The following is a 26,806-nucleotide window of genomic DNA, read 5'->3' on the forward strand; positions in this document are numbered from 1 at the left end:
CTCCTGTCTGCTCTTGGTTTCCTTAAATTCTTTTTCCAGTCATAAAAGGCCTGGCTAAGTAATGAGTGACCAAGAGGTAACTGCAAGGACTAGGACATTTTTTTAATGTTCTTGTTATTTACATTAATTTTATAATTAACATTGATTTACATATTAATGGGATTCCATGTGATATTTTCATACATTGACTATGTGTAACCATCCTTGTCCCATGCTTGTCCCTATACCTGCACACTTCTAGTTCCTAGGAATCACTATTCTGCTTTCAGGTCAGTGTCCATATATGAGAGAGAATATGCAATATTTCTCTCTCTGTAACAGACTGGGAGCTTTCCCCAAAAAACTGGAACAAGACAAGGATTCCCTTTTGATGTTTCTATTAATTATACTATTGGAAGTTCTGCTAGAGAACTTTAATAGAGTTTGGATATGGTTTGTCTCTCAAAGATTATGTCCTGGAGGTTTGGTACTCAGTGTAATGGTATTGAGAAGCAGGGGAACCTTTAAGGGGCAGAGCCTAGGTCATTGGGGTTACCACCCTTAGAAGCTGAACTGTGTCTTAGGCTGCTCTCATGGGGCAGATTTTTTTTACCTTGAGAACAAATTGCAGTGAGGAGAGCTCAGCTTCCTCGTCTCACTCTCTCGCCTCCTCTCTCATATGGTGACTCTGCTCACTCTTGCACTCACTCCCGTAACTTTATGCCTCTGACCATGAGCGCTCACCAGAAGTTAAGCAGATGCAGGTGGTATGTATCACTTCCAGGTAGAAGTTTTAGGAAACTGTGTTCAGTTTGCCACATTCCCTCTCTCCTATCTAAGTGAATTTGGAAGCCTGGATAGAAATGGACCTCTTTTTAGCTAGACACAAAGGATTATATATTGTGTGGTTCCATTTATAAGAAATATCAAGAGTTGGCAAATTCATAGAGATAGAAAGACATTTAGTGGTTGCCAGGGACTGGGGGGATGAGGCTGGGTGGAGAACAGAAGGTAACTCATCAGTGGATATGGAATTTCCTTTTAGGGTAATCAAAACTAGGTAAAGATAGGTTGACACAACACTGTAAATATGTCAAATGCCACGAAAGTGGTTCATCTTACGTTATTTTATATGAATTTCATCTCAATTTTAGGAGAAAAATGATGTAAAATTGTAATATAGTACAAAATGAATAAGTAGCCCTAAGCTTTAATGAAAATACTGATGCTGAAGAAATTAAAATTGGGAACTTTATAAAAATTCGTAAAATTCCAGAATAAGATGACCCTGTGAATGAGAAGGGTCAGGGTAACAAAGGAGAGACTATATTCCAAAGAGAGAGAGGAAGAGCATTGGGAATCACAAAAAAAAGGTGACAGGACAGCTGAAAAGCACAGAGAAACAGAAAGGCTATGCAGAGAAAAGTAGGAAACAGTTCACAGCTCCAAACTCAGCTCCTGGGGAAAGACAAGCCAGATTCTCACACTCAATGTAAGCCAGGCAGCCCTGGTGACACCAGATTTTCAGTTCTAGCACTAGGATAACCGCACAGTTCTGGAAAGCCCTAAATACAGTCCAGGGACTTTGTCTGACACTGACCTCTTGTGGCAGATCAGTACTGGAAAAGAAGCACATTTTGTTGCTCCCCATATCCAAGTGAGCTACAGCCAGGTGCCATTTTGGTGGGTGGCGGGGGAGGCTATTGTTTAAGACAGAACTACTGTGAGGACTTGGGAACCACCCTCCCATCTGAATGGGAGATGGCCATGAGGAGCAGTTGTGGAGAAGGAGAGGATGGGTCACAACTTGCTTGGTAGGGAGGTCAGGCTATGCAGGACACTGAGGTCAGTAACCATGCCCTCTGTGGTGAGGAGCAAGCCCTCCAGCCGGTGGATCACACAGAGGCTAAGCGCTCTAAGCCGAAGCTCCTAGCCAGAGGATCGCTGAGCTTCTGAGGCTGCCTCCCTGCTGCAAGCACTTTCTGCTGGGTGGGGCTGAGAGGTCTGAGCCTGGTGGATTGCTGGATTTCCCAGCCTTCTGCATCTCACTACTTATTATTTACTCCTGGGCTGGACTTAAGGCACTGAGACTGGCAGGCAGAGTCCCAGGTGCCTGGGTTCTCCCCCACCGGTGAGACGTAAGTGCAGTTGGCTTCCCCAAGTCTCTGACGTACTCCAGGAACACCCATAGGCTTGGACACTTCCTATTCTGGGTGCACAAACTGGCGGGGATGGGAGAGAAGCACTCTGGAGCGAGTGGGAAGCTGTCTGGCCAACAGCATACAAAACTCTTTGGGGCCTGTTTGTTCTGTTGTTTTAGAAATGCAGACCTTAAATTTCAAACATATGGGGAAAAGATGTTATTTTCTTACTGGTTTTAATTACATTTAAAAAGCATTTATCTCGCATTCTTTGGATTGTTTGAGATTTGTTATTGGCCCTGGGTGGTCAATGTATTGTTCTGTGCCTGACACATGCATCCTGCACCATCTGGTTGTGTGCTACACTGACCAAGTGTTCACAATTACCTGACTGCCTGGTAACCACTCACTGATTTGGCCAAACTTTAGTCAGTCTTCTCTCCATGCTCAAACCCCTAATGGTGGCCCACCCCTAAGTTTAGGCAAGTACTGAGATGTACTCCCTTTAGAGCTCATCCCAAGGATCTAGAGACAGGAAATACACATTCCCGTAAAACCATCTTGCTCACGCTGTCTGCTCACTCTTAGCACTTGCCTCTTCCTTCCAAAAACTTTCCACTAGCTCTGCTTACCTTTCCCCTCAAAAAGCCTTTTCCACTTATTTTGAGATGCTCACCGATCCTGAGGTTGGAGTGTTTTCCTTACTGAAATAGGCTTTTCCAGTGGTTTCTAAAGTCTACATTTGTTTTTAAGAATATACAACCATTAGGTGAATCTGTTCACCTTCTTGAAGGTCAAATTCCCTACTTTCTGAATTATTTTGTCTTCCTGTCCTTTTCTTGCATGGCTAATTTAAACCAACTACTTTGGAAGTGGATTTGTCTACTTTTTAGTTCTTTTACTATTTAGTTCATATTTATTTCAAAATTTAAAGCCAAGCACAATGGTGCGTATCTGTAATAACACTTACTTGGGAGGCAGGCTAAGGGAGGAAGATCATGAGTTTGAGGCCTGCCTGAGCAACACGGTGAGACTCTGTCTCAAAAAATTTAAAAAAAAAAAAGGAAGAATGAACCACTCATAAAACACAACATGGGTGAATCTCAAATGCATGTTTGTAAAGAAGGTTAGAAAACAAAAATACATATTGTATGACTACCTGTACAAAATTTAGAACAGTCAAAACTAAGCGATGACAATACAAATGAGGGATGGATTACCTGTGGAGGGTTAGCTAGAAGGAAGTACAGGGAACTTTCTAGAATGGTAGAAATGTTCTGTATCTTGTTTGGATTATAGTTATACATATTTATACAATTGTCAAAGCTCACTGAAATGAACATTTCATGCTTGCTACATTTTGTTGTATCCCACTGTAAATATTTTTTTTAAAGTTACCTCTTCCAGGAAAAAGAATATTACCTGTATACAAATGTAAACAAATTTGCCAGTTAACTGAATATCTTACCATTAAAATTATTTACCCACAGTAATTCTCTTTGCTTTAAAATTTGTTGATATCAAGTAACCACACATTTTGTTTTTTGTCCTTTTGTTTGCAAATGTTTGAAATTTACAATTTAGATTTCTCTTTTGAAAACACGGTGGGGTGTGGTGGCCTGTAATTCCACAATTAGGAAGACTAGGCAGGAGGAGCATGAATTCAAGGCCAGTTTGAGTCACCTGGTGAAACCCTGTCTCAACCCCTCCCCTTCAAAATAAAATACTAGTTTTGCTTCCTTTTTAATTGAGGCAACAATCTGTCTCAGCCAGAACATTTATTCTCTTTACATTTCTTAGTGAAATGGTTTTTTAAAATTTATTCATATATCCATATATCGTGCCACTTCTCCCCCGACCCCCACCTCCTCCCTCTTTCCCCCCACCCCCCCTCGCTTGCTCTCTTCTCCAGTTTTGTTGAAGAGAAGACATAAGCAATAATAAGAAAGACAAAGCATTTTTGCTAGTTGAGATAAGGATAGCTATACAGAGAGATTCCCAGCATTGCTTCTATGCACGTGTGTATTATAACCCGAACTGGTTCATCTCTACCAGACCTCTTCACTATTTCCTGGTCACCTTCCCATATTGACCTCTGTCGTTTTAAGGTTACTATATTAACTCCTCTACAGTGGACACTTTCAAACACTTTCAAGTTTTGGGATTTCCTACTTTTCCCTATTCCTCATGTACGTGTTCTCCTCCTAGCCTGTGACCCATGTCCAATAATATTACTGCATTTGTTTTAGGTCTATAATCTGCATATGAGGGAGAACATACAATTTTTGGCCTTCTGAGCCTGGCTAACTTCACTTAAGATGATGTTCTCCAGTTCCATCCATTTACTTACTAGTGACAAACTTTCATTCTTCTTTGTGGCTCAAAGAAAATTCCATTGTGTATAAATACCACATTTTCTTGATCCTTTCTTCAGTAGTGGGGCATCTTGGTTGTGTCCATAACTTGGCTATTGTGAATAGTGCTGCAATAAACATGGGTGTGCAGGTGCCTCTGCAGTAACCTGTGTCTCATTCCTTTGGGTATATCTCTAGGAGTAGGATTGCTGGATCATATGGCAGATCTATGTTTAATTTTTTAAGAAGCCAGTGAAATGTTTTAAACCTATCACTAAGCTGGCACCAGTGGCTCACACCTATAATCCTAGCTACTCAGGGGGCAGAGATCAGGAGAACTGCAGTTTGAAGCCAGCCCCAGCTAATAGTTTGTGAGACCCTATCTTGAAAAAAACTATCACAAAAAAGGGCTGGCAGAGTTGCTCAAGTGGTAAGAGTACCTGCCTAACAGGTGAGAGGCCCTGAGTTCAAACTCCACTGCTACCAGAAAAAAAAAATTTTTTTTCGCTATGTCCATAACTTGTTTTGTTTTTTATTATTCATTTTTCCTTGCAGTTTTGGATAGTACACGCTTCTTTATTCTAATTAGTTAAGTACTAAATGTCCTGAGCATACAGAGTATAGTTGTACAGTCTCTGTCTGGAAAACCATCTGTAAGTTCTATAGCTGGTTCTATTGTCTGTGCGGCTTATTTATATCCTTGTCTCCACACATGCCTGGTCATCAGTGTATGAAGTACAATTAGAAAAGGTTTTGAGAAATAATTTCAGGTTCCAGTTTATAATCACCAAATGAGCTAGCTTTTCATCAATTGACTGTATCTTAAACTGTTTCCAAACACAGAGTCTGGGCCCAAGCTCCATCTTGTGCAGATGTGAGAGCTACAAGAAACTGAGCATGACTGTAGCTTAGAGTCTGCAGAAGATGTGGCCAGAAAAATAAACAGAGCCTATCTTGAAAAACCTCAGAATTTCCTGAAAAGCTACATCTGGGGTTTATTGTGTCTTCTCTTCCCTGCAAGCATTTGGAGGCCAGAGGTCATAGTTGTTAGTCACATCTATATCTTCAATAATGACAACAATTTGTGCATTTTTTTAAGAATAAAGGATTGCTAAGGTCAAGCTTTTCCAGTGTGATCTATTTCTGAACCATTACACTGTCTTAGTCATTATGTAACCTTGGAGTAAGCCTTGATGTCTGATATATAAGGCTTCCATCATCTCTTCTGCTTCCTCCTTTTCGTACTTTGCATTTCCACTTTTTTTTTTTTTTAAGAAACATCAGGTTACTATGAAGTAAGAATTAGCAAGCTGGCTGCGGTTGTACTGAGATTTATTGAGTAAATAAATTCCAGGAATTCCAGTTTGCTTATTTGTATGGGTACCCTGGAGAGTGGTGTTAGTAACAGCCTAATGGGCACTGGGTCCACTGCTAGATCTCCAGCCTGCCCATCCCTGGGCCTAGACTTTTGTCCACATCAATTCCAGGTGGACACTTCATCACGTGAAGTACACAGGAACCTCTCAGGGCAAACGTGGCTATGACTGTAGTCACCTTCTAAGTGATCCCTAAAACAGGGCCATGAGACAGTGCCACCTATGCCATTTCCCTTGATAGGAACACAGGAGGAGCACAGACAGGCAGAACCACGTGGGGCTTTTAAATAAATTCCAAATGCTGAACTAGAGTCCTCCCTATCTCTGAGAACCAAACCCAAGCAAACCCGCCTTCCCAGCTGACCTCCAAAGCAAGGACACCATACTCTCTGCACTTCCCCCTGATGGTGCTGGCAGGAATGGCCTTGAGCAGCAGGCAGTGCTTGGAGAACCAGCTCCAGGGTAGGCAGTGCCTATTTCTGATGGCTAAATCAGCAAGCTGCAGGTGCAGGCTGCAATCTGGGCATCCTCATCACTTTGGCTAGAGTGTGACCTCTGCTTCCGAGATGAGCCCTCCAGGGCACTAAGGAGCAGGACATGGAGGGAGCAGGATGAGGTGTGGAGTGGGCCACAGGGAGACCTTGAAGGGTTGAGTCAGGCAGGAGGTAGACGAACAGCCAGGGTGTTTATTCCTGGGGGCAAGCAGGAAGGATGTGGGCCAGTGTCTCACCCCTCTGGGATGAAGGGCCGAATGAGCTCTGGGTTCAACAGTGACTCCTCAAGAGGCCGGTCCACATGGAAGTCATGGACATGGGGGGGCCCTGGGGGGGCCTTGGGGGCAGGCCCCCCTGGGCGCTGGGGAATTGGCAGCTCAGATGGGTGGGCAGGCAGAGGAGCTGTGAAGAAGTACTGATGCAAGAGGGCCTGCAGGTAGCAAATAAGAAAGCCCAGTCACTACCCCCTCCACAGCCTCAGACAAACACATGCACTTAGCTGAAGTTGATTCCCATGTCTGAAACACTTTCTAGAGGCTGAGGACACAGTGCTGGACAAAACAGACCAAGCTCTGCTTTGTTGACAAGGCCCAGAGGAGGTCCTGGGCTAGACAAGAGTGAGCATGGGGAACAAGAGCAGGCAGAATCAGGAGGATCCTGGCCTTCCTCTCAGTGAGGAGCCACAGGAGAGCCCTGGCAGAGATTCGACGTGGCCTATTCCATTTGGACAAAATCACTACCAGGTGGAGAAGAGATCAGATGAGAACAGGGAAGACACAGGTTCTGGGAAGTGGTGCAGGACAAAAGAGGCCAGCCAAAGCCCATGGAAACCACTGACAATGGATACCAACACAGGCTGCTGACGCCCAGTGTAGAGGGATAGGTTCCATGGAAGTCAGGCCCTGACACCCACCAGCCCATGCTCTGGTGTCCACAGACCCTTGCCTGCCTTCCAGCCATGACCAGCCTTCCTGGTCCTCTCTCCTCCGGGCCACTGTTCATCACTTGACTGTTCCAACGGCAACTCCTCTGCTACCTTGTGCTTCATTAAACCTGTCCTGCACCAGGAGGCTCTGCCCACCCTCTGGGAGCTGCCGCCATACTCTTGTGACCCTATGGGTAACAGCTGCCTCCCCTCAGGAGGCAAGTTTGTTGTTCACTGTCTGTGCCAGGGCCCAGGGCAATGCCCAGTACATACTGCATGCTGAATATATACTGCTAAAAGGATGAAGCCGAGGTCCCCGGAGAGTCCCCTGCTCTGTCTATCACAATGTCTGCTCTTCTGAAGACTCCTCCCCTACCCCTGCCCGGAACACTGAGGATACCGAGTGGGGTCCACTCAGAAACAGCACACCTGCCCCAAGGCCCCCATCTCTCAAGCTCCTGGCCCATCATGGGTTCTGAAGGTTGCTGACTTGTTGGGTCCCAGAGCCACAGAGTGCAGGGCATCAGGGCAGTGCTGAAGGGACAGTGACCACAGGCTTTTGCCTTACCTGGGAGGCTGCAATGCGCTGGCGAGAAGGGTAGAGGAGGAACTGACCCAGCAGGTCCAAGGCCTGAGGAGAGGCATCAGGAAGCACCTCCTCCAGGGGTATCGGTGCCCGTTCCTTAAAGGAGATCTTGTAGTCAGGCAGCTCTGTGATCTCCTGGGCAAAGAAGAACGGGCATGTGAGAGGTGGCTCCACACTTGCTGCTCCCTGACACCAGCTCTCGGCACCTCACACTCCCAAGTGTATTCACAGTTATTCTATCCAAGCGTCCCATCTCCACTCACCCACCCACTCCTTTGTGCCTATATTCACCCCTCACCCTCTCCGGTGACTGCTCTGTGCCCAAGTTGGAGATGACATGTGTGTGTGCGTGTGCTGGGGTAGGGAAAGGCAGGGGACAGACCCTGGCCCTAGCCTCCAGGAGGAAGGAAGCTGCTGCTGGGCCAGAACAGTAGTCTCTGTTGGTCAAGAGAGGCTGGGGCCATGAGAGAAGGTGCACAGAAGGGGCAGTCACTTCCTGCTGGGGAATGAGCAAACCTGCTACACACACTCCCTACCAAGGGCCTCTACAAACCGGCCAGACTTGAGGGCTGGGGGTGCCCAAGATGCGAAGCACACAGCAAAGCTGCTCAATGTCATTCTCTCCTGGGAAAAGGGGAGAGCCATTCAGCAGCTCCCCCATGATGCAGCCCACAGCCCTGTGGATACAAAACCCCAAAAAGGCTGAGATCTCACCCCATGGACACAGACCCACCCATACCAATACCAACACCTCTCACCAAGATCAAGGCCCAGATCATTAAGTCCAGATATACAGACCTCCAGCAATTAAAGACCTCTGCTCTAGAACATGGAGAAACCCCCAACAGCTCCAACACATCTCAGAGCCTCACACCTAGGACATGCAGCTCCACCTCCTTTTTCTGGGGCACAGCTACAAAACAACCCCCAATCTCAGACTCCTCCCCCCAAAAGAGGCTGAGCCTTCACGCCCAGAAACACAAGCTCACACCCAGGGACTAGCTTAGAGATGTCTTATCCTTCAGTCTGACCCCCGCACAAGCCAGCTTGGACAGTCTATGTCTTGAGCTTCAGACAACTTCCCCAAAAGCCCAGCTGCTTTCCACTGGAGACAACACTCTCCTCTTGTTCCCATTCAGCTCAGAATCTTCACCATGAGGAACACCAACCCCAAGGTACTCAGAATACCCTAGAAGACTCCAAGTCTCACCATAGGTCAACGCCCTGCTCATACTGGCCGGCACCATACAGGAGCCCCGGAGCTCGGTACGACCTAGGGAGAAGAGAGTTTGCTGTCACAGCCAGGCTGATCTGCCAGAAGCTGCCCCAGAAATTCACTCCAGTCCCACAAGCCGTGCCTGGACAGAAGGCACAGCAGCATCTCTTTCCCAGTGAGAGGGTTAGAGGAGATCCAGCCCCCACTACCTGGTAGCCACCTGGTGTGTACAGAGCCGGCTGCCATCTGGAAAAAATGACCCGGGCCAGGCCAAAGTCAGCTGTCTTGAGCTGGCCTGAGACACTGATAAGTAGGTTGGCAGGTTTCAGGTCCTGGGGGTACAAAGGGAGCCATCAGTCCCACAATATCCCCCCACAGGACTTTGAGACAGGAGGGATTGGCAGGTTGACCACCCAGAGCAGCCCAGACCTGTCTCTTCAAATGCCCCACCATACCTTGTTCAAGGGCTAGTCCCGTCCCGTCCCCCACCTGACCCATGCTGGAACTGACCCAATGCACGATGTTGTTGGCATGGCAGAAGGCAACACCCTTGGGCAGCATCTGCAGGTAACTCTTGACCTGTGCTGGGTCCAGTGGCTCACACCTGCATTTCTAGTTAGCTGGAAGGCAAAGATCAGAAGAATTGCAGAGTCAGCCCCAGCACAAAAAAGCAAGGCCTTCTGTCAAAAATATCCACCACAAAAAGGAGCTGATGGAGTTACTCAAGGTAGAATGGCCTGCCTAGCAACTGTGAGGCCCTGAGTTCAAACCCCAAACCCCAGTACCACACACACACACAAAAGGAAGGCATAAATAAGGGGTAAGGAGACAGATGAATGAGCAGAGTGGGTGTGGGTGAATAGAAGGCAGGAAGAAGTGGTTGAGTGATGAGGAACGCTGGGGCGGAGGCAGGGCCTTTGGGTGAACCTGTAACTCCAGGTGCCAGGTTCTACAACTTGCAGGTACCTTCTAGCATGAGAGAACGTCAACTATTTCAGTGATCTGTGTGATCTCTAATGCTTAGTCAAATAATTAGGAAGTAGTGAGTCTGAGTATTTGATCCCTTTGTATTTAGTAGAATTTTCTAAGTGTATATATCTGGGGTTGGTGAGTGTAGCTTACACTAGAGCATCTGTTAAGCAGGCACTGGGTTCCATCCCCAGCTCTGCAGAACAAAACTTCATAATTTATAAATGTTGTTGATGTGCTTTTTGAAGTTCATAATTTGCTGAGTGTAAACATAAATTAATTGCTATCGGTTTATGAGAATTCTAGCCCCTTCTCCTCCAGGATGGATGTTTCTTTCCACCCATCTACTCTGAGAGGCTGTTATGGCTCCATTTTAGGTCACAAAGTAAAAGAAATGCTCACATGACATGCAGGACCTTTCAGAAACAGGAAGCTCCATCCTGGCTCATCCCTTATCCCATTCCTCCAATGAGATAAACCTTACTCTTAAAAACTCCAAGCTGCCCCCCAGCCACTTTGAACTCTTCTAGTCCAGAGCAGAGGGCCTCTTTCTGTTTTCCGTTCTCTGTCATTACAGAGAACAGCTCAAATGATGGGGAGAAGTGAAATTTTCCTCCCTGATACCAGACTCTTGAGGCATCCACATGAGGTTCCTTGTGTCTACCACCATGCATTTTAATATTCAACCACTTAAGCTAACAAAATTTAAATCTTCTAAAAGTAGTATGAACGGGTACCTAGAAGTAGAAAATAAGCCACCAATAATTTAGAATAATTTGAAGCAGTTATGATTGCAAAGAATCTTAATGTGACCTAAACAGCATGGATGACAAGGGACACACAGTAAAAGTGTTCAAATCAGGGTAGTACCTATGTCCCTGCACTCATCCTCCACTGTGACATCTTCCATCACATGTATTTTTAAATGTTCACTATCTTTTGGAAATATCACTTAACCAGCACATCTGCACCTGGAGCCCATGTCTTTACTGGCTTTTGTGCATGATTTCCCTTTGTTGGATGGAAAAGAAATACATCATGGAAAAGTTAGAAAACAATGAATATGAACTCCCAATATTAAGAGGCCACAGTGTTGAAGTTTGGGATAAGTAAGATGGTTACAGCGTAGTCCACACTCAGGTAATAACAAACTCAGAAGAAGAGTAGATATTTCAAAGGCAATGAAGTGTGACAGAGGAAGGGGCAAGAAAGGAGATGATTTCTGTGTGGAAAAGAGAGATCTGAGACAGCAATTAGGAACTTAGGGAGAGCCCAAACCAGTGAGTGCTGCCTCACTGTCTGGAATGATAAGGAAAGGCAGTAAAAACAACAGATGCAGAGCAGAAATCACTGTGCTGTGTTGTGTCCCCTTGGGCCAGTTTGCAGAAGAATTAGGGGTGCACAAGGATGTACTATGGATGTACTCGATCTTCCAGTTTAATAGAAATGTGACTTAGGTACAATTGTCCCTCACCATCCTCAGGGAACTCTTCCTGGGACCCTCTTTGATTCCTTAATCTGTGGCATAGTCTTTGCATATATAAATTACCCACATCTTCTTGTATGTTTTAAATCATATCTGGATTACCTGTAACATCCAATACAATGCAACACATAAAGAGTTTACATTATGGGACTGAGCATGGTGACTCAAACCTGTAATCTTAGTTACTCAGGAGGTAGAGATGAGGACAACAGTGGTCAGAGGCCAGTCCTGGCAAAAAAGAAATTTTCAAGAGATCCCATCTCAACCAATAAAAAGATGGGTGTGGTGGCACATACCTGTCATTGCAGCTACTCATGAAGGATATAAAGGAGGATTTGGTGCAAGATGGCCCTGGCATAAAGGTGAGGCCCTATTCAAAACATACCTAAAGGAAAAAGGCCTGTGAGCATGACTCAGGTGGTTGGGCTTGTGTAGAATTTGAGATCAAATTCCAGTACCATGAAAAAGAGATGCTATACTATATTGTTGACAGAATAATGGCAATAGAAGAGCAAGTACATATACTTTTTCAAATTATTTTCAGTTTGAACTTGGATAAATCTATACTTCTGAAACTCATGAATACTGATGGCTGAATACATTTAATTTGTATTTTTCATGTGGAATTTTCTGATTTTAAATTAATAGTAATTATAAAAACTTACTAGTAACTTTGAAAGCCACTCTGATATTTCATTAGTAAACAATAGCTAGAAAACAAGTATGCTATAAAATAATTCCTTATACAACAAACCAGCATTTTTTAAAACCTTTTCCCCACTGTTCTGATACCTAACTTGAGTTTCTGATAGTGAAGTAATAAGGCCTGGCATTTTGGTCAACTCCTATTACTGAGTAATGTGTTAGCTTAGATGGGAATCCTGTCGTGAACTGTTAGCACCAATGTCACTTCACTGTTTTCTAAGTAAAAAGAAGACTTTTAACTTTGAACAGGTTTCCCCACAGGGAGGAACGAAATGGTTACCTGGCACCTACATCAGTGTTGGTGAGGAGCACTGACACTCTTTCTTGATAACCTCTTCCATTTACAGAATTAAATGCATGTACTGCAGGATGTTTAGTACAATATAAAGCTTTTAGGTCCATTTGACCCCAGATGGAAAGATTTGCTTATTTGGTGCAATAAATTTTTATTTAAATATGTGAAATTTTCCTAAGTGCAATGCCTTAGTCTATGATTCGGATCTTAAATAGGGCCAGGTGTATTGGTGAATGGCTAAAGTGCCAGCAACTCAGGAGAACTGACAGCCAAGTGTGCTGCCTTAAACAAACCAGAATCTTAAATAGGCTGTTATTGTGGTTGTTTACTGAGGTTTTTTTTAAACTTTATTTTGTGCTGGGCCAGAGAGTACATGCCCAAAGATGCCAGGTTGTGCTCTTGAAGCAGGTCTACCAATCTGCACATACAGAAGCACTGACGGGCAACATCTCTACACAGTCTCACCAACAGTGGTTTCACCAGACTTTTCCATTTTTGCCAATCTGGTAGAAGTAAGATAGTATCTCATTATTGTTTCATTTTGTGCCTCTTAATGATTTATAGAGAATTTTTTTTCATACTGGATATTAATTTTCTGGCAGCTATATTTCTCCTGGTCTGTAACTTCTGTTTTCTTCTCTCTCTCTTTTTTTTTTTTTTTGCAGTACTGGGGTTTGAACTCAGGGCCTGCACCTTGAGCCACACAGGCAGCCCTATTTTTGTGGAGGGTTTTTCGAGATAGGGCTCATGAGTTATTTGCCCAGGCTGGCTCTGAACCTTGATCCTCCTGATCTCTGCCTCCTGAGTAGCTAGGATTATAGGCATTAGCCACTGTCCCCCAGCTTCTTGTCCTTTTTAAATAGAGAAACATCACATAAAGACTGGATTGCAGTTCCATGGTATCCAGTACAGGGACTCTTCACATCCCATTTGGAGGAAGGACTGAATGAATGACTCATGACATTTCAAACAGTACGAGAAGCTCCAGGAGATCTCTCCCCAACTCCATCCCCCTTCTTCTTCCTACCCCACCCAGAGGGAAGAACTACAACTCTGAGCAATCATCATTTTTCTTTCTTTCCTTTTAACTATATAGCTATATAATCTAAAAAAATTATTTCTACTTTTACCTATTTGGAATTTTAAATAATTTTAACCACACTGTATGTATTTTTGTGAAACTTACTTCTTTCACTCCCAAATTATATCTGTGAAATAGCAAAAACAAAACAAAACAAAACAAAAAAACTTTATTTTGAAACAACTTCTGAATGACAGAAGAATTGCAATGAAGTAATAGGGAATTTCCATATGCTTTTTACCTATCTTCCCCATGGTACTTTGATCAAAACTTACATATTAACATTGGGGCAATGTTATTATTTTGAACTGACAAGTGATAACTATATATTTATGCTACACAAATCTATGTTTTGCGATATACATATAGTAAAAAGGATAAATCAAACTAATTAGCACATGTATTACAAACTTAACTGTCCTTTTTTGGTGGGGACACTTAAAATCTACTGTCTTACAACTTCCAAGTGTAGGATACTGTTACAAAGTAGAGTCACCATGATGGCATAACTTCTAGAGATCTGTGGGACAATGTAATTAACAAGACTGCATTTTTTATTTTCATTTAGTTTTCCACACATACTCTTTTCCTGGCCCAGAATCAAATCTAGGAGCCCACACTACATTTAGGAATTGGGTCTTCTTAGTGTTCTACACTTTGTGACAGGTCCTCAGTCTCTGCTGGTCAACACAGCAAGATTGGTCACCATCCATCATCTTCCTGCCTAGTCCTATTGTCTGTCCAAACACACAGTCTAATGTCTGGTTAATGGAAAATCTTCTGGTTCTGACTGAGAGTTAGTAATGTTCCTCAGTAACATTTCTGATGCAATTTTATAATTACTAGTTTTTACAGTCAGAAATTAGGACTGGAGATATAGCTCAGTGGTACTGCTCTTGACTCTATAGGTTCAATCCACAGCACAGGAAAAAGAGGAGAAATGAGGCTTGGAAAGTGTACATTTGAAATTTTGATCACTCAGTTTGAAATTCTGAGAAACAGTTAAATGTCTTGTATTCTTGCCCACACTTGTTTGTAGTAAGTCTAAAGAACACATTGATGGCATACTTCTCTCTCTTGCATTTCACCATATAGCGGTCATTTTCATTCTCTCTGGAAGCCAGGAAATATACCTAACATGAGACACCTGTGGAGAAATGCAATGGAATGAAAGGACGAGAATATTCCCAGTGGGTAGCCCTGGGACCAGCTTCTCCACAAGTACAGTACATCCTGCAATCCCTCTGGTAACATCTGCAGTAAGTCAACCTTAAACTTTTCACATCCCTGACCAACAGGAGTAAGTCCTATCCCCATATAAGGTACTTGATTAACTGGGTACCCTGATAAAGTGAGGAATTTCAGAATCCCCTATGCCATGAGGTGATCCATGTCAGCAGGAAAATGCAGTCACAGATAAACTGCAGGCAGGGAGGAGCTGCTGTGCACTGACTGGGTCATAGGATTCACATGTGCTGGAGCAATGTTATTTTAAGTGATGGCTTACTTAAAATTTAATAACATGCCAAAGGAAGAGAGGGAAAACTATACAAGCACCCGACTGAGGAATATTAGAAAGCCCAAGGCAGTAAGGGACACCACACTCACTTAACAAAAATCAAAACAGAACCAATAATGCACTTAGCAGGGGTAGGCTTCAGGGCAGACCCCTACTAAGTAAAGGTGTAGATCAACAGTTCTTAAACTGATCAGCCCACACTGTCAAATTCTGCAAATCTGTAAAGACCACGTAGGGTGTGCAGAAACATGCCTGCAATTCCAGCACTTAAGAGGCTGAGGCAGGGGCATGGTGAGTTCCAGGCCAGTGTTGGCTAAATAAGGAGAACCTACCCCCCACTAAATAAAATAAAATAAAAACCCAACGGAGCCTGCATTTGTAATTATTCTTACTTGGTCGCTATTGTTTAACACCAAAGAAAGTGCTCATCACACCAGCTCCCCACTGTTGACCCCTTAGGCTGTTTCTCCACTGCACACTTCCTCTCAAGCCCCAACCTCAGCCACACCAAAGACGCTTGAGCTGAAAACAATTTTATGATTTATACAATTAAAAATGCATGTTCTGAGGACCCCATTTGCACAGAACCAAAGTCTAAAAAGCCAGAAAAGCACCTACCACAGAAACATTCTTCCCATACATAAAACAGATAAGTTAGCTTTTTGACTAGGTTGAGGATTCGGGAAGAAGTTGTACAAAACACGGAGTGACTTTCCTCCACTCTCTTTCACCTTGGAAAGACATTATTGCCAATTCAGTTCCAGCCAGGTCCACATCAAGTGCTGTAATCTGCAGGCATTTAAGGAATTGCTTGGTAGTCATGTGACAATTTATACTATAGAATCATCACGAAGTGACTCAACTTTTTCTGAGTATCTTAGAGAGGAAAATAAGAAATGAAAGAGAAAACAAAATAAACTCTCCACTTACAGTCTGCCTGTGAGCAGTCTCTTTCACAAATGAGAAAACACATTTCCAGATAAGAAAAAAAAATCCCTAAAACAATCATTTTAGTTTGTTTGAGGCTATTACTAAAGGCTGACTGACTTCTCATTTTGTTTCCGTTCTAATACTGTATCTCTGGGGTTGCTCAGATTTTCAGTACTGTGTGCTTATCAGTAACCTGCCTAAATGAGATTTTTATAAGGGAAGATACACTGCCAGGTGTCAGACACAGGCATGATTTGTCCCCGAGGAGATGAAAGGTTGAAGGAAACTCACAGCTGGACCCTCATTACTCTGGCCAGTGGTGAATAGCAATGACCACTACTCCTGGTACCCCATGAACACACTGCTCTAAAATTTATCAACTTTGTGCAGAGGGGCATTACTCAGAGATTAAAGGTGGAAAACTGTACAGGCCTTCTTCACCCGGTGAGAGGGTGAGGGAAGCTGGAGACTCTTCTGACTGACCACAGGTGTCCACAGGGAAGAGGTTGTCATCTCTGTGAGTACTCCCTGACCAACTGCTCAGAGGTCTGTGCTTCACACATTAAAGCTTTTCAGTCACCCTGCCTACTTTACAGGGGGAAATTTAAGCATTTGGATCAGTTCTGATTCATTAAGCAACAATTCCAGTTACCTCCATGCAGCATTTCTATCTGTGAGGGTATAGAAAATGCAGAATCCTCAAATGCATTGGTGGAGGTGTTCCCTTACTGCCTTCTTTATACCTCCTGCAACTATCTAGAGGTCTAAGCAGTTTCTCAAAAAGTACATCCGTAAGAAAAACTTGCCCTCATTGGTCTAACTTTAAGACAATTCCTTAGTGAAATGCTGATACACTTTGTAGTAGCTTTGCAAGATGAAATATAAAAAACAAATCAATTTATATTGACCAGTCTGATATTCTCTTTAAATGACAGTAATGTTGAGGAAAGAAAGTACATTTAAAACCAAGCCCTTCCTGGATGGACCAAGCCATCTGCTGGGTACTCACTCACTAAAAGGGATTACAGTAAGTATATCTCCTGCAGCAGAAGCTACTCTGCAAGAGCCATTCCCAGGAAGGTAACCATCATGAGAATAAGACCTCAGTCTCCAAGAGCCCAGGGAAGGCCAGAGTCGAAACTTTGATCATTACCAGACAATAAACATTGATGGACAAATCTCATATTCACTAACCTGCCCATTGTATTATTTACTTCTTCGACTCTGAGACCCCACACTCCTTCTCACAGTTACCTACTTTTAGTTGACTACAAAATCAATAATTCTGAGGTCACAAAGCTGAGCCATATGCTATTCCTATCCTAGTGACTTTGCTGTAGATGACACCTTTGACCTGTGGGTGTAATGATAATGGGCTTAATCAGGTAGTGGCACAGTAAAATCCACACTTCTTGCTCAGAAACAAAGTCCCATAGGGATCAAAAATCTGAAACAGGGTCTCACTGTGCAGCCCAGGCTGGCCTCAAATTTATAATCCTCCTACCTCAGCTTTGCAGTACTGAAGTTGTAAGCATGCAGCACCACACCTGCTCTCTGGAATACAAAGTTCCTTAAATATTAGATTTCTGAGAAGAAAAGTAAAGATTGGTATTACACTATGTTCTTACTTGGAATGCATATTACAGCAATCTTGATTTCTTATAAGAAACATAAACCATCTTTTAATTGTAGGAAATGACAGTAAAGGCTACTTGAACACTCAAATCCAATTGCAGATTGTAATTACAGATTTTAACTCTTAAAATCTATCAGTTGTGAAAATTTTGTTTGGGCATTTTGTAATGCTATCCTTCCACCAATTTGTTTCTTGTCAAATAAAGTAAGGTGTACTATATCATAATCATCTTGTTAAACTCATATCTGGAAGCCAACCCAAGACATTAAAGGGGAAATCGAGAAGAACCATAAGCAGAGATTTCAAAAATAAACTCTAGGAGCATTTAATTCTATGTTGAGTTACAATATTAACCCACTACTACCTCCGCAATAGCCAGCTCTTTCACTTGAGAGACCCTCCGAAACAAAGAGTATCATGGTAGGGTCAGAGATCAGGATGGTCAGCTACTTCAGTTACCTGGAAATGCCGGAACTGCCCAGATGAATCTACCCAGCCCTCGCAAGAGCTTTCTCGAGCTCTTGCTCTACTGACCTAACTGGGGGGTGACAGGAGATGCAGAAAGGACAGTAAAAAACCTTATAAAACACATTAAATTTTATTTGGGCATCAGAGTGGTTAGAAAGTCACTAAATTCACGAAACTGAAAATACTCTCTTGCCAGCTGCATGCACGAAGTATGAGGCAGCAATCAGCTATTGTGTATAAAATTTGAGACAATCCAAATTCTTAATAAAAATTCTGGAAGCTCAATGATTTCTAAAAGACAAGAAGTTAGGGGAATCAGGGAGGCTGCTACATTTTTCTTCTAATTTTTATTATGTTGTTGTTGTGCTAGGGGTACATTGTAACTTTCACAAAAGTTTTTACAATAGTTGACTTCAACCCCTCCATCATTCTCCTTTATTTCTCTCCCCCCATTCCTGGAATAGTTTCAGCATGTCTCATTGTTCCATTTCATACATGAGTACATAGAATTTCCACTATATTCAGCTTCCTTCACACTTTCCTTATATTATCCCCACTTGAACTGGTACCAACCGTAGATAGGACCTGTTTTATCTTCCTGTTCTCTATCATTTTTGATTGTTTAAGATAGCACTACAGGGAATTTCCTTGTGACATTTCCACTTATGTATGTATTGTAACTTGAATTGGTTTAGTCCCTCTATTTTTCTCCTTTCTGCTCTACTCCCCTTCTTAGGGTGATTTCAACAGGTTTAAAAATTCTATATTCATTCTTGTACAGAGAGTGTATCAACCATATTTACCTTCATAACTTCCTCTTTCATCCCCTCTCTCATATGTGACCTCTGTTCACATGATCTGTTTCTCATAATATTGACTGTAATTTGTATTAAGTCTATATTCCACATGAGAGAAAACATAAGGCCTTTGGCTTTCTGATCTCCAAGGTATAAGCGCGAGTTTCCTAAATAGAACACAAATGGCTCAGCAATTAAGGGACAGGATTGACAAATGGAAATGTATGAAACTGAAAAAACGTCTGTACAACAAAATAAATGGTCACCAGATGGAAAAGGCAGCTCACAGAATGAGAGAAAATCATTGCCAGCTATCCATCTGACAAGAGATTAATAATCAGAATATACAGGGAGTTCAAAACACTAGCCCCTCCCCCCCCAAAATCAATGACATAGTAAAGAGATGGGCAAATGAACTGACCCAAGGTTTCCCAAAGGAAGAATTCCAAATGGCCAAAAAAACACATGACAAAATGTACAACATCCCTGACCATAAAAAAAATGCAAATCAAATCCATGTTAAGATTCCACCTCACTCCTGTTACAATGGCTATCCTCAAGAACACAAACAACAAACATTGGCAAGGATATTGGGAAAAATGAACCCTCATACACTGTTGGTGGGAATGTAAATTAGTACAATTAACAGGGAAAACAGTAGGTAGGCTTCTCAAAAAACTAAAACTAAAAACAGAACTGCTGTATGAGCCAATCATACCCTTCCTAGGAATATACCCATAGAAATGTAAGTGAAGATACAATAAAGACGTTGCACACCAATGTTTATTGCAGCACTGTTCATGACAGCCAAGTAATAGAAACAACCCAGATGCCTTACAACTGATGAATGGACTAAGAAAATGTGATACACACACATACACACACACACACAATGGAGTTTTATTCAGTCACAGAAAGAATGAAACTATGTGGTTAGAGAGGATGTTTTTAAATCTACAAATACCACAACATAGACCAAGGATATTTTAACCATATGTGTCATGTATCCATCAGAATTTTCATTACTAGATCATGTTAAGAAATGAATGTGAAATCTGACAAGAGTCAAGGAATAGTTGTTGAAACACACATTATGATGCAGTTGCATCCATAAAAATTAAACCTCAACAGCTGAATGCTACTCTTGTAATTAACCTATTTAAATTACGCAAGGAAAGTAGCCCCTAAATTGAAGATGACCTTTGTGCTGTCATTTTATAATGATCTTCTGAGTTCTTTCACTTAAGCACATTGAAAAAAAGTTGATCTTTTACTTTGAAATTTTTCCTCCCAATGCTTATAACCCATGAAGTACTCAGGACTCACAGTTATGGACCCAGAATCATGAGGGTTTCTGCCTCAGAAAATCAGAACACAACAGTTAAACTCTTATACCTCTTTAAACTAATTAAATTCAGTATTTACTTAGTTATTATAATTTTTTTTGAAAATCATTGAGTTGTTAAACACAGATGAAGAGTAACTACCAGAATAACAATGATTAATTTGATAATGTAATTTTTATAGTTGAAATCTGATTTTAATAACCATTTTTCTCCTGCAGTGATAGAAACTGCTTTCAGCATAAATCTCACACCAAAATGCTTCTTCATGGTAAAAGTCCATGGCAGGGCACGATTGTGGGCATGCTCTCCAACCTGAACTCACTGAAATTTTCACTTCTACTCTGGCTCCTTCAAACAGATATACTTGATTATTGCTAAGTGCCTGCATTTGACTTTGAAGGGACACAAGAACACAAGCTATAATTAACCCCGATCTTTGAAGTGCTAAAATACGGGATAAAAGACAGACTGGTAGATCAAGCTTGTAATCCTAGATACTTTGGAGGCTGGGATAGGAGGATCAGGACCCCAGAACTGCAAAGAGGAAAAAAATGATTTTTAGACTCCATCTCAACAGAAAAAAGCTTGGTTGTGGTGGTGTGCACAGGTCATCCCAGCAATAGAAGGAACCATAAAAGAGAAGGATCATGGTTCGGAGCAGTATTGTATAAAGACTGTATCTCAAAAGTAACCAAAGAAGGGCTGGAGGCATAGCTCAAGCAGAAAAGTGCCTATCTAGCAAGGAAGAAGTCCTGAGCTCAAACCACAGTAATGCCAAAATAAGAAAATGAAAGGAAAATATTCAATTTTGTAGGTACAATGCCATTATTTATGACATTCCATTCAAATGGGATAACATACCCTTTAAGTTGTACTGCCTGAACTGGTTCACCTTTCATAGAAAAAATAATCTGTCCCTTTAAAGATAGAGAAAAAACTTGCATATCAAATGTATTAACTTACTTATTACAATACAAAAAATATTTCATTCAATGATTCCCAAGTAGCATGAATGGATCAATACATCTCCCAAAAGTAAGCCCTTAGCTTTCTTCAGTGACCCGATTGATGGGAATGTTACTTGCAACAGGAGCCTTCTGGTCTCCTCCCACCACAGTCCTCCGACAAGGTCATTTCCCCACAATTAGCCATGGCATCTTCAGGTCACATAGTTGTCATGCAGTGACTTGGTTAATTTCCCCCCAGTAGCCCTAACATTGGCTCATGTATTTTATTTGTTTTAGTTACTCATGATCAGCTCATTAGACTAGTGAGTGTTATAAATCTGTCTAAAACTATGAAGAGTTGGAATAATTGGAAATTGATAACCTGGAATAAGTCTATGTTTGCATTATGAGCAATGACTCAATCAATATGGAGAAAGCCATAAAAATAAAAGACAGATTTAATAAAAAGAAAATATAGCTATAGGAATGGAAAGTAAGAGTATAAATCTCTGAAGGAGTTCATGACAGATTATCAGGACAACAGCAAACTCACCATCTCTCAGATCTAGACTTGCAAACCCAGGGCCATGGCTGCTGGTCAGCTCTGAGTAGCTGCTGAAGTACCCCCAAGGCAAGGCAGAGACCAGGAGCATCACAGTTGTCTGCAGAGAAAATCACACCATGTGTAGTTAAGCACATTGACAGAAGCTCCTCTTTCTTCTCTCCATTCTTTTTATTAAAAAGCAGGAAAATGCTAGAACTTGTAGCAAAACTCAGTTTTCACAGAGGTGTGCTACTAAATGTGTGACAACAGGCTCTTAGAGTAAAAGCCCTGATTTCTAGAATTTTCTATTTTTCCATAGTGTAAGTATTTCCACTATGACCAAAATCAAAACTATCAATGGGATGTTACCAAGCCCAGGGCTGGAAAGAGACACACAGTCTCTCTCCTTTTTTATGGTATTTCCACCACACAGATAGAAGATACATAGATAGCATAAAGCATAGTAATAGATCAAAATATAAGTAACAACTGCTCAGAGTTGAGAATTGATTCCCACAATGGCAGGAGAGGGCACAGCTGGCTTCTGCTGAGGGCAGGATATGGCAGTTTCGGGGCCATGGGGTTCCGCAGGAGACACACGTGGCCAGCTGGACACACTGGGGGCTGCCAAGTACACTCCACCAGGGAGATTTCATCTGAGGCAGGAAAACTGGAAATCCACGACCCTTGTTTGACACATTACGTGGGAATCAATTAAAAATGGACTAAAGGCTTACCCATAAATCTCCTAAAAATGGGAAAATTCCATGACATGGGTCTTAGCAGTGATGTCTGGATGTGACACCAAAAGCACAAGCAACAGAAGCAAAATTGAACCCCACCAAAGGAAAAAAAAAGCGAAAAAGCAAAACAAAGAGTAAGAAGAATGTTTCAAGCCATGTATCTGATGAAGGAGCAATATCAAAAGGCACACATCCCATTCAACAAAAAAGCGGTTTTAACAGCGAGAAAACGGTTGGGGCTGTGGCTCAGTGGTAGAATGCTTGCCTAGCATGCTCAAGGCACTGGGTTGCATCCCTGGCAACACACAAACACACACACACACGCACACACACACACACACACACGCACACACATGCACACACACACACGCACACACACATGCACACCACACCTGTTTAAATATTTCCCCACAAAGACATGAGGATGGTCAATCAGTACATGAAAAGATACTCTATTTCCAATTATCAGGAAATGCAAATAAAGACCATAGCCATCTGTATTACCTAACACCTGTTAGGCAGTTTCTTTAAAAAACTTACAAGTAGAACTACCATATGATCCAGAAATCCCACTTACAAGTCTTTGACCAAAGAAAATAAAAATCACTATCTCAAGTGCAGGCACTCACGTTTCATTGCAACATTCTGGACAATGGCAATGCATGGAAGCCACCTAAGCATTTCTCCACAAATACACTGAAAACGTGCCATACACACATTATGAATACAGTTTGGCCTTATAAAAGGAAATGCTGCCAATATGGCCACACAGACTCAAAAGCCAGGACCTGGAGATGTTCACTAAATCACATAATCCAGGCGCAGAAAGATGCTTTGTGACTGATTTGGATGTGGAATCTACAAAGTCCAACTTCTACACGGAAAGAGTAGAATGGTATTTGTCAGAGGAGTGTGGGAAAGGGGATACAGGGAGTGTAAACTCAGTTACTTAAAATACATTTGAGAATTTTAAATTACATCTGAGAAATGGGAAGGTTTCAGAAGACTGAAGTACTTTTAAAATATCCATCAATTTGACTAGCTTAAAAATCTAAACTTTTGCACTTTAAAGTTTTTTAAAAGGACCTATTAGGAGAATGTGCAAACTGGGTTGCTGACCCAGGCCTATCCTCCTGAAGTCTGGGCTATACAGCAAGTTTCAAGACAGCCTGAACTGCAAGAGACCCTGGAGGAGTGGGGACAGAGGGACACGGGGGTGGGTGGTGAGAGAAGAGAGAGTGAGTGTGCACATGCACACAAGAGCTACCAACATATCAACCAAACTGAAAATTCAACCTTTCTCCTCGTTTTTACAATACAGAACACAAAAACCTGAATGACCTTATTATGGGGTAAGACATTTGAAAAGAATCAAGAAAATTAAATTGAAAAACTGTCATTTTCTTTCATAAAAAACGATCAAGTTCTTCAAATATACAATGTATTTGTATGTAGTAGCTCATACTGTTGACCAGTATAAATTAGCCTATTAAAATGAAGATTTGGGGCCAGGCTCGTGGATGTGAGACTAACACAGGTTACTGACTCCCATGCTTAGAAAAGACTCCCCGTGATTGAGGTTTATGAGTTGTTACTGTGAGGATATTGTATTAAAATTTGTATTTATATCTCCTCAGTGAAATCTGATAAGGCAGACTATACCAGGAAGCTTGCAGCTCAGCACGTGCACAGTTGGACTCCTACTGCCTCACTGGACAGAATGTGACACTGACTTTTTAAAGCCAAAGTCACAAATAAGGGTATTTTACTTCAGCATTTTAACACCAAGTAAATTCCACACATTTGGATGCATCTGTGACATAGCCCCTGCCCTTTCAGTTACATGGACCTAAAAATACAATACTTAAAATGAATTCAATGTTTTAAAAACTTATTTCAGAAGGAACATCATGTACTCTCTAAAGGCATCCAAAGTCCTAACACACCAAATTCAGTCAGTACTCATAGCCAAATCCACTAACTCTAAAAGGCAGAAACACCATAGGGGACCTGTGACCCAGCAACAAGACTTGATACTACCCGTTAATTTAGAAGGAAAAGCAAATGCAAGGCCTAATGATTTTTACAGGATACTTGTAGTTTTAAAAAGCATGCTCAGGACCCTTAGCAAGTAACCAACAAATATGACAGAACACAATCCTCCAAAACTTAACTTAGGCAATTATGGGATCACAGCCTGAACTTGGGAGAGGCAGAATCAGAATTCTGGGGCACATGCTATCTACTGCACAGTAAATGTTACCACTACTGTGTCAGAAGACCTTCAATGACAACTTAAGACTCCAGCCAACAAAGACGATGGAACAGAAGAAACCTCCTCTCCACAAAAGAAAACTAAGCCTGGAAACAACCAGAGAAGCAGCCAAAGGAGAACTCACAAATGCAGAAAGAACAAAGTCTTAGGACACCCTAGTGTCCCCGGCCAACAAGAGGGAGGCAGTGACCCACCTGGTGTTTTTCACCCACCTGCCAGGTAGGCTCCTGGCACACTGAACCTCAACCTCTAACAATTTGAGGTGACTCCCTGTGTCCAGAATGGCCTCGGGATAAACCTGGGACCCAGCTAGTTGACATTAGTGGCCAACAGAGCCCCTCTCTCTCCCTTTCCACCTAAGGTTCTCCCCTAGGTAGAAATGCCAAGGAGGTCAGGCAGCTCCTTCAAGAGGGCACCTGCACCACCAGCACCCATTCCACGAAAACGTCCACTCACCGCCAGTAAAGCAGGTGGCTCTTCCTGCCCCACTCCGCCCTCCACTTGGGGAGAGTCCAGGGCCCGTGGTCACGGCCCCCCTGTGATACCCTACCCAACTTCAACAACGGGAGACTCACCGGAGACGAGAAGCTGGAGAGCGAAGCACACTGCGCACTTTCCGGGAGGAGGAAAACACGCTCTGCGTCTCTGGAACGAGCTGAGTCCACCGGAGCTGCTCACTTCTCTCACCGAAGACCGGGACGCAGAACAGACGCGCACCGTCCTCAGCAAGAGAAGAGCAAAAAAATGGCAGGAGAGGCCTCCAGCAGCCCTTTTATAGACTCTGTATTCAAATGAGGGCTGCCTGGAGACTTGTTTTGATTGGATGAGAGGAACCCCTACACCAACTTTGATTGGGTGGTTTTTTTCCTGGTACCAACCAATCGGAATGCACAAGTTGACAGGTCCTCTACCACAAGTTTTTCCACCTGCAGCCTGTGTTTCTTTTACAGTACTTTGAATGGGTTTTTTTTGTTTTTTCCCCTTCTAAGCTTTGATTCAGCATAATGCTGAGTGAAAAACCAAACTTATTCTACATCCTTTAAAATTTCTTGTCAAAATATTAATCTCTTACTGTTGTTTAGAAATTATAGTGACATGAAAAGTAGTGATGTTACAGTTTATTTTTATAGCATCACTTAAAACATTAAAAAATTAAGAAGTTTTAAAGTTTCCTTCACAACCAATTATACAGGTGTGGAGGTGCATGCCCATCATCCCAGCTATGTAGGAGGAAGAGGCAGGGAAGATCACAGTCCCAGGCAAATCAGGCAAAAAGGCTCATGGGACACCCATCTCAAGAGAAAAAAAACCTGGGTGTTCTCCCAGCTCCAGCTGGAAGGGTGTAATTGAGGGATTGTGGTCCAGGATGACCTGGGCAAAAGCAGACCCTACTTACAAAATAATGACAGCAAAAGGGCTAGAGGCATGGCCGAAGCACTAGGGTGCCTGTCTAGCAAACATGAAGCCCTGAGTTCAAACTCCAGTAACACATTTAAAAAAAATAAAGGTAAAAGCCAAAATGTAAAAGCTTTCCAAATCTTACAGAGCTACTCAACAGTGAAAGAAATTTAGAGTTTTCCAAATCAGACAACAAACCTAAAAAGTATGCATGCCATTTCAAGGGAAAGCTAAAATTTTAATAAATAATAATCAAAAAATAAAGTTCAATCAATCTTGCTGGAGGAAAGAGATTAGTGTATCTGTAGATACTATTAGAGAAATCATTATATAAACTAATCAAAAAGCTTCAAATTATAGCTAATGATTTCAGGCTAAGCTACTCAGGAGGCAGAAATGAGGAGGATCACATTTTCAAAGCCAGCCTGGGAGAATAGTTTGAGAGACCCTATCTCAAAAAAATCCTTCACAGAAAAGGGCTACTGGAGTGGCTCAAAGAGTAGGCCCTGAGTTCAAATCCCAGTACTGCAAAAAAAATCTTATGAGCTAAGATTCTTCTTTACTGCTTATCTAAAGCTTCAGGGCCATCATTTTAC

At 42.3% G+C, this 26,806-nt stretch overlaps 1 protein-coding gene across 1 annotated transcript; it reads right to left on the reverse strand.

Annotated features, from left to right (window-relative positions):
* Window positions 1-4,044: 4,044 nt before the first annotated feature.
* LOC109675959 (cyclin-dependent kinase 20) lies at window positions 4,045-16,714 on the reverse strand. The gene is given in 8 exon segments (XM_020152532.2): window positions 4,045-6,774; window positions 7,838-7,990; window positions 8,409-8,532; window positions 9,066-9,128; window positions 9,281-9,327; window positions 9,329-9,403; window positions 9,582-9,683; window positions 16,709-16,714. Coding segments are annotated over 8 exon segments (768 nt in total). The 3' UTR covers window positions 4,045-6,576.
* Between the last annotated feature and the right edge of the window lie 10,092 nt (window positions 16,715-26,806).

This window comes from Castor canadensis, chromosome 13 (assembly GCF_047511655.1).
Source record: "Castor canadensis chromosome 13, mCasCan1.hap1v2, whole genome shotgun sequence".
In the NCBI taxonomy this organism is placed as follows: Eukaryota; Metazoa; Chordata; class Mammalia; order Rodentia; family Castoridae; genus Castor; species Castor canadensis.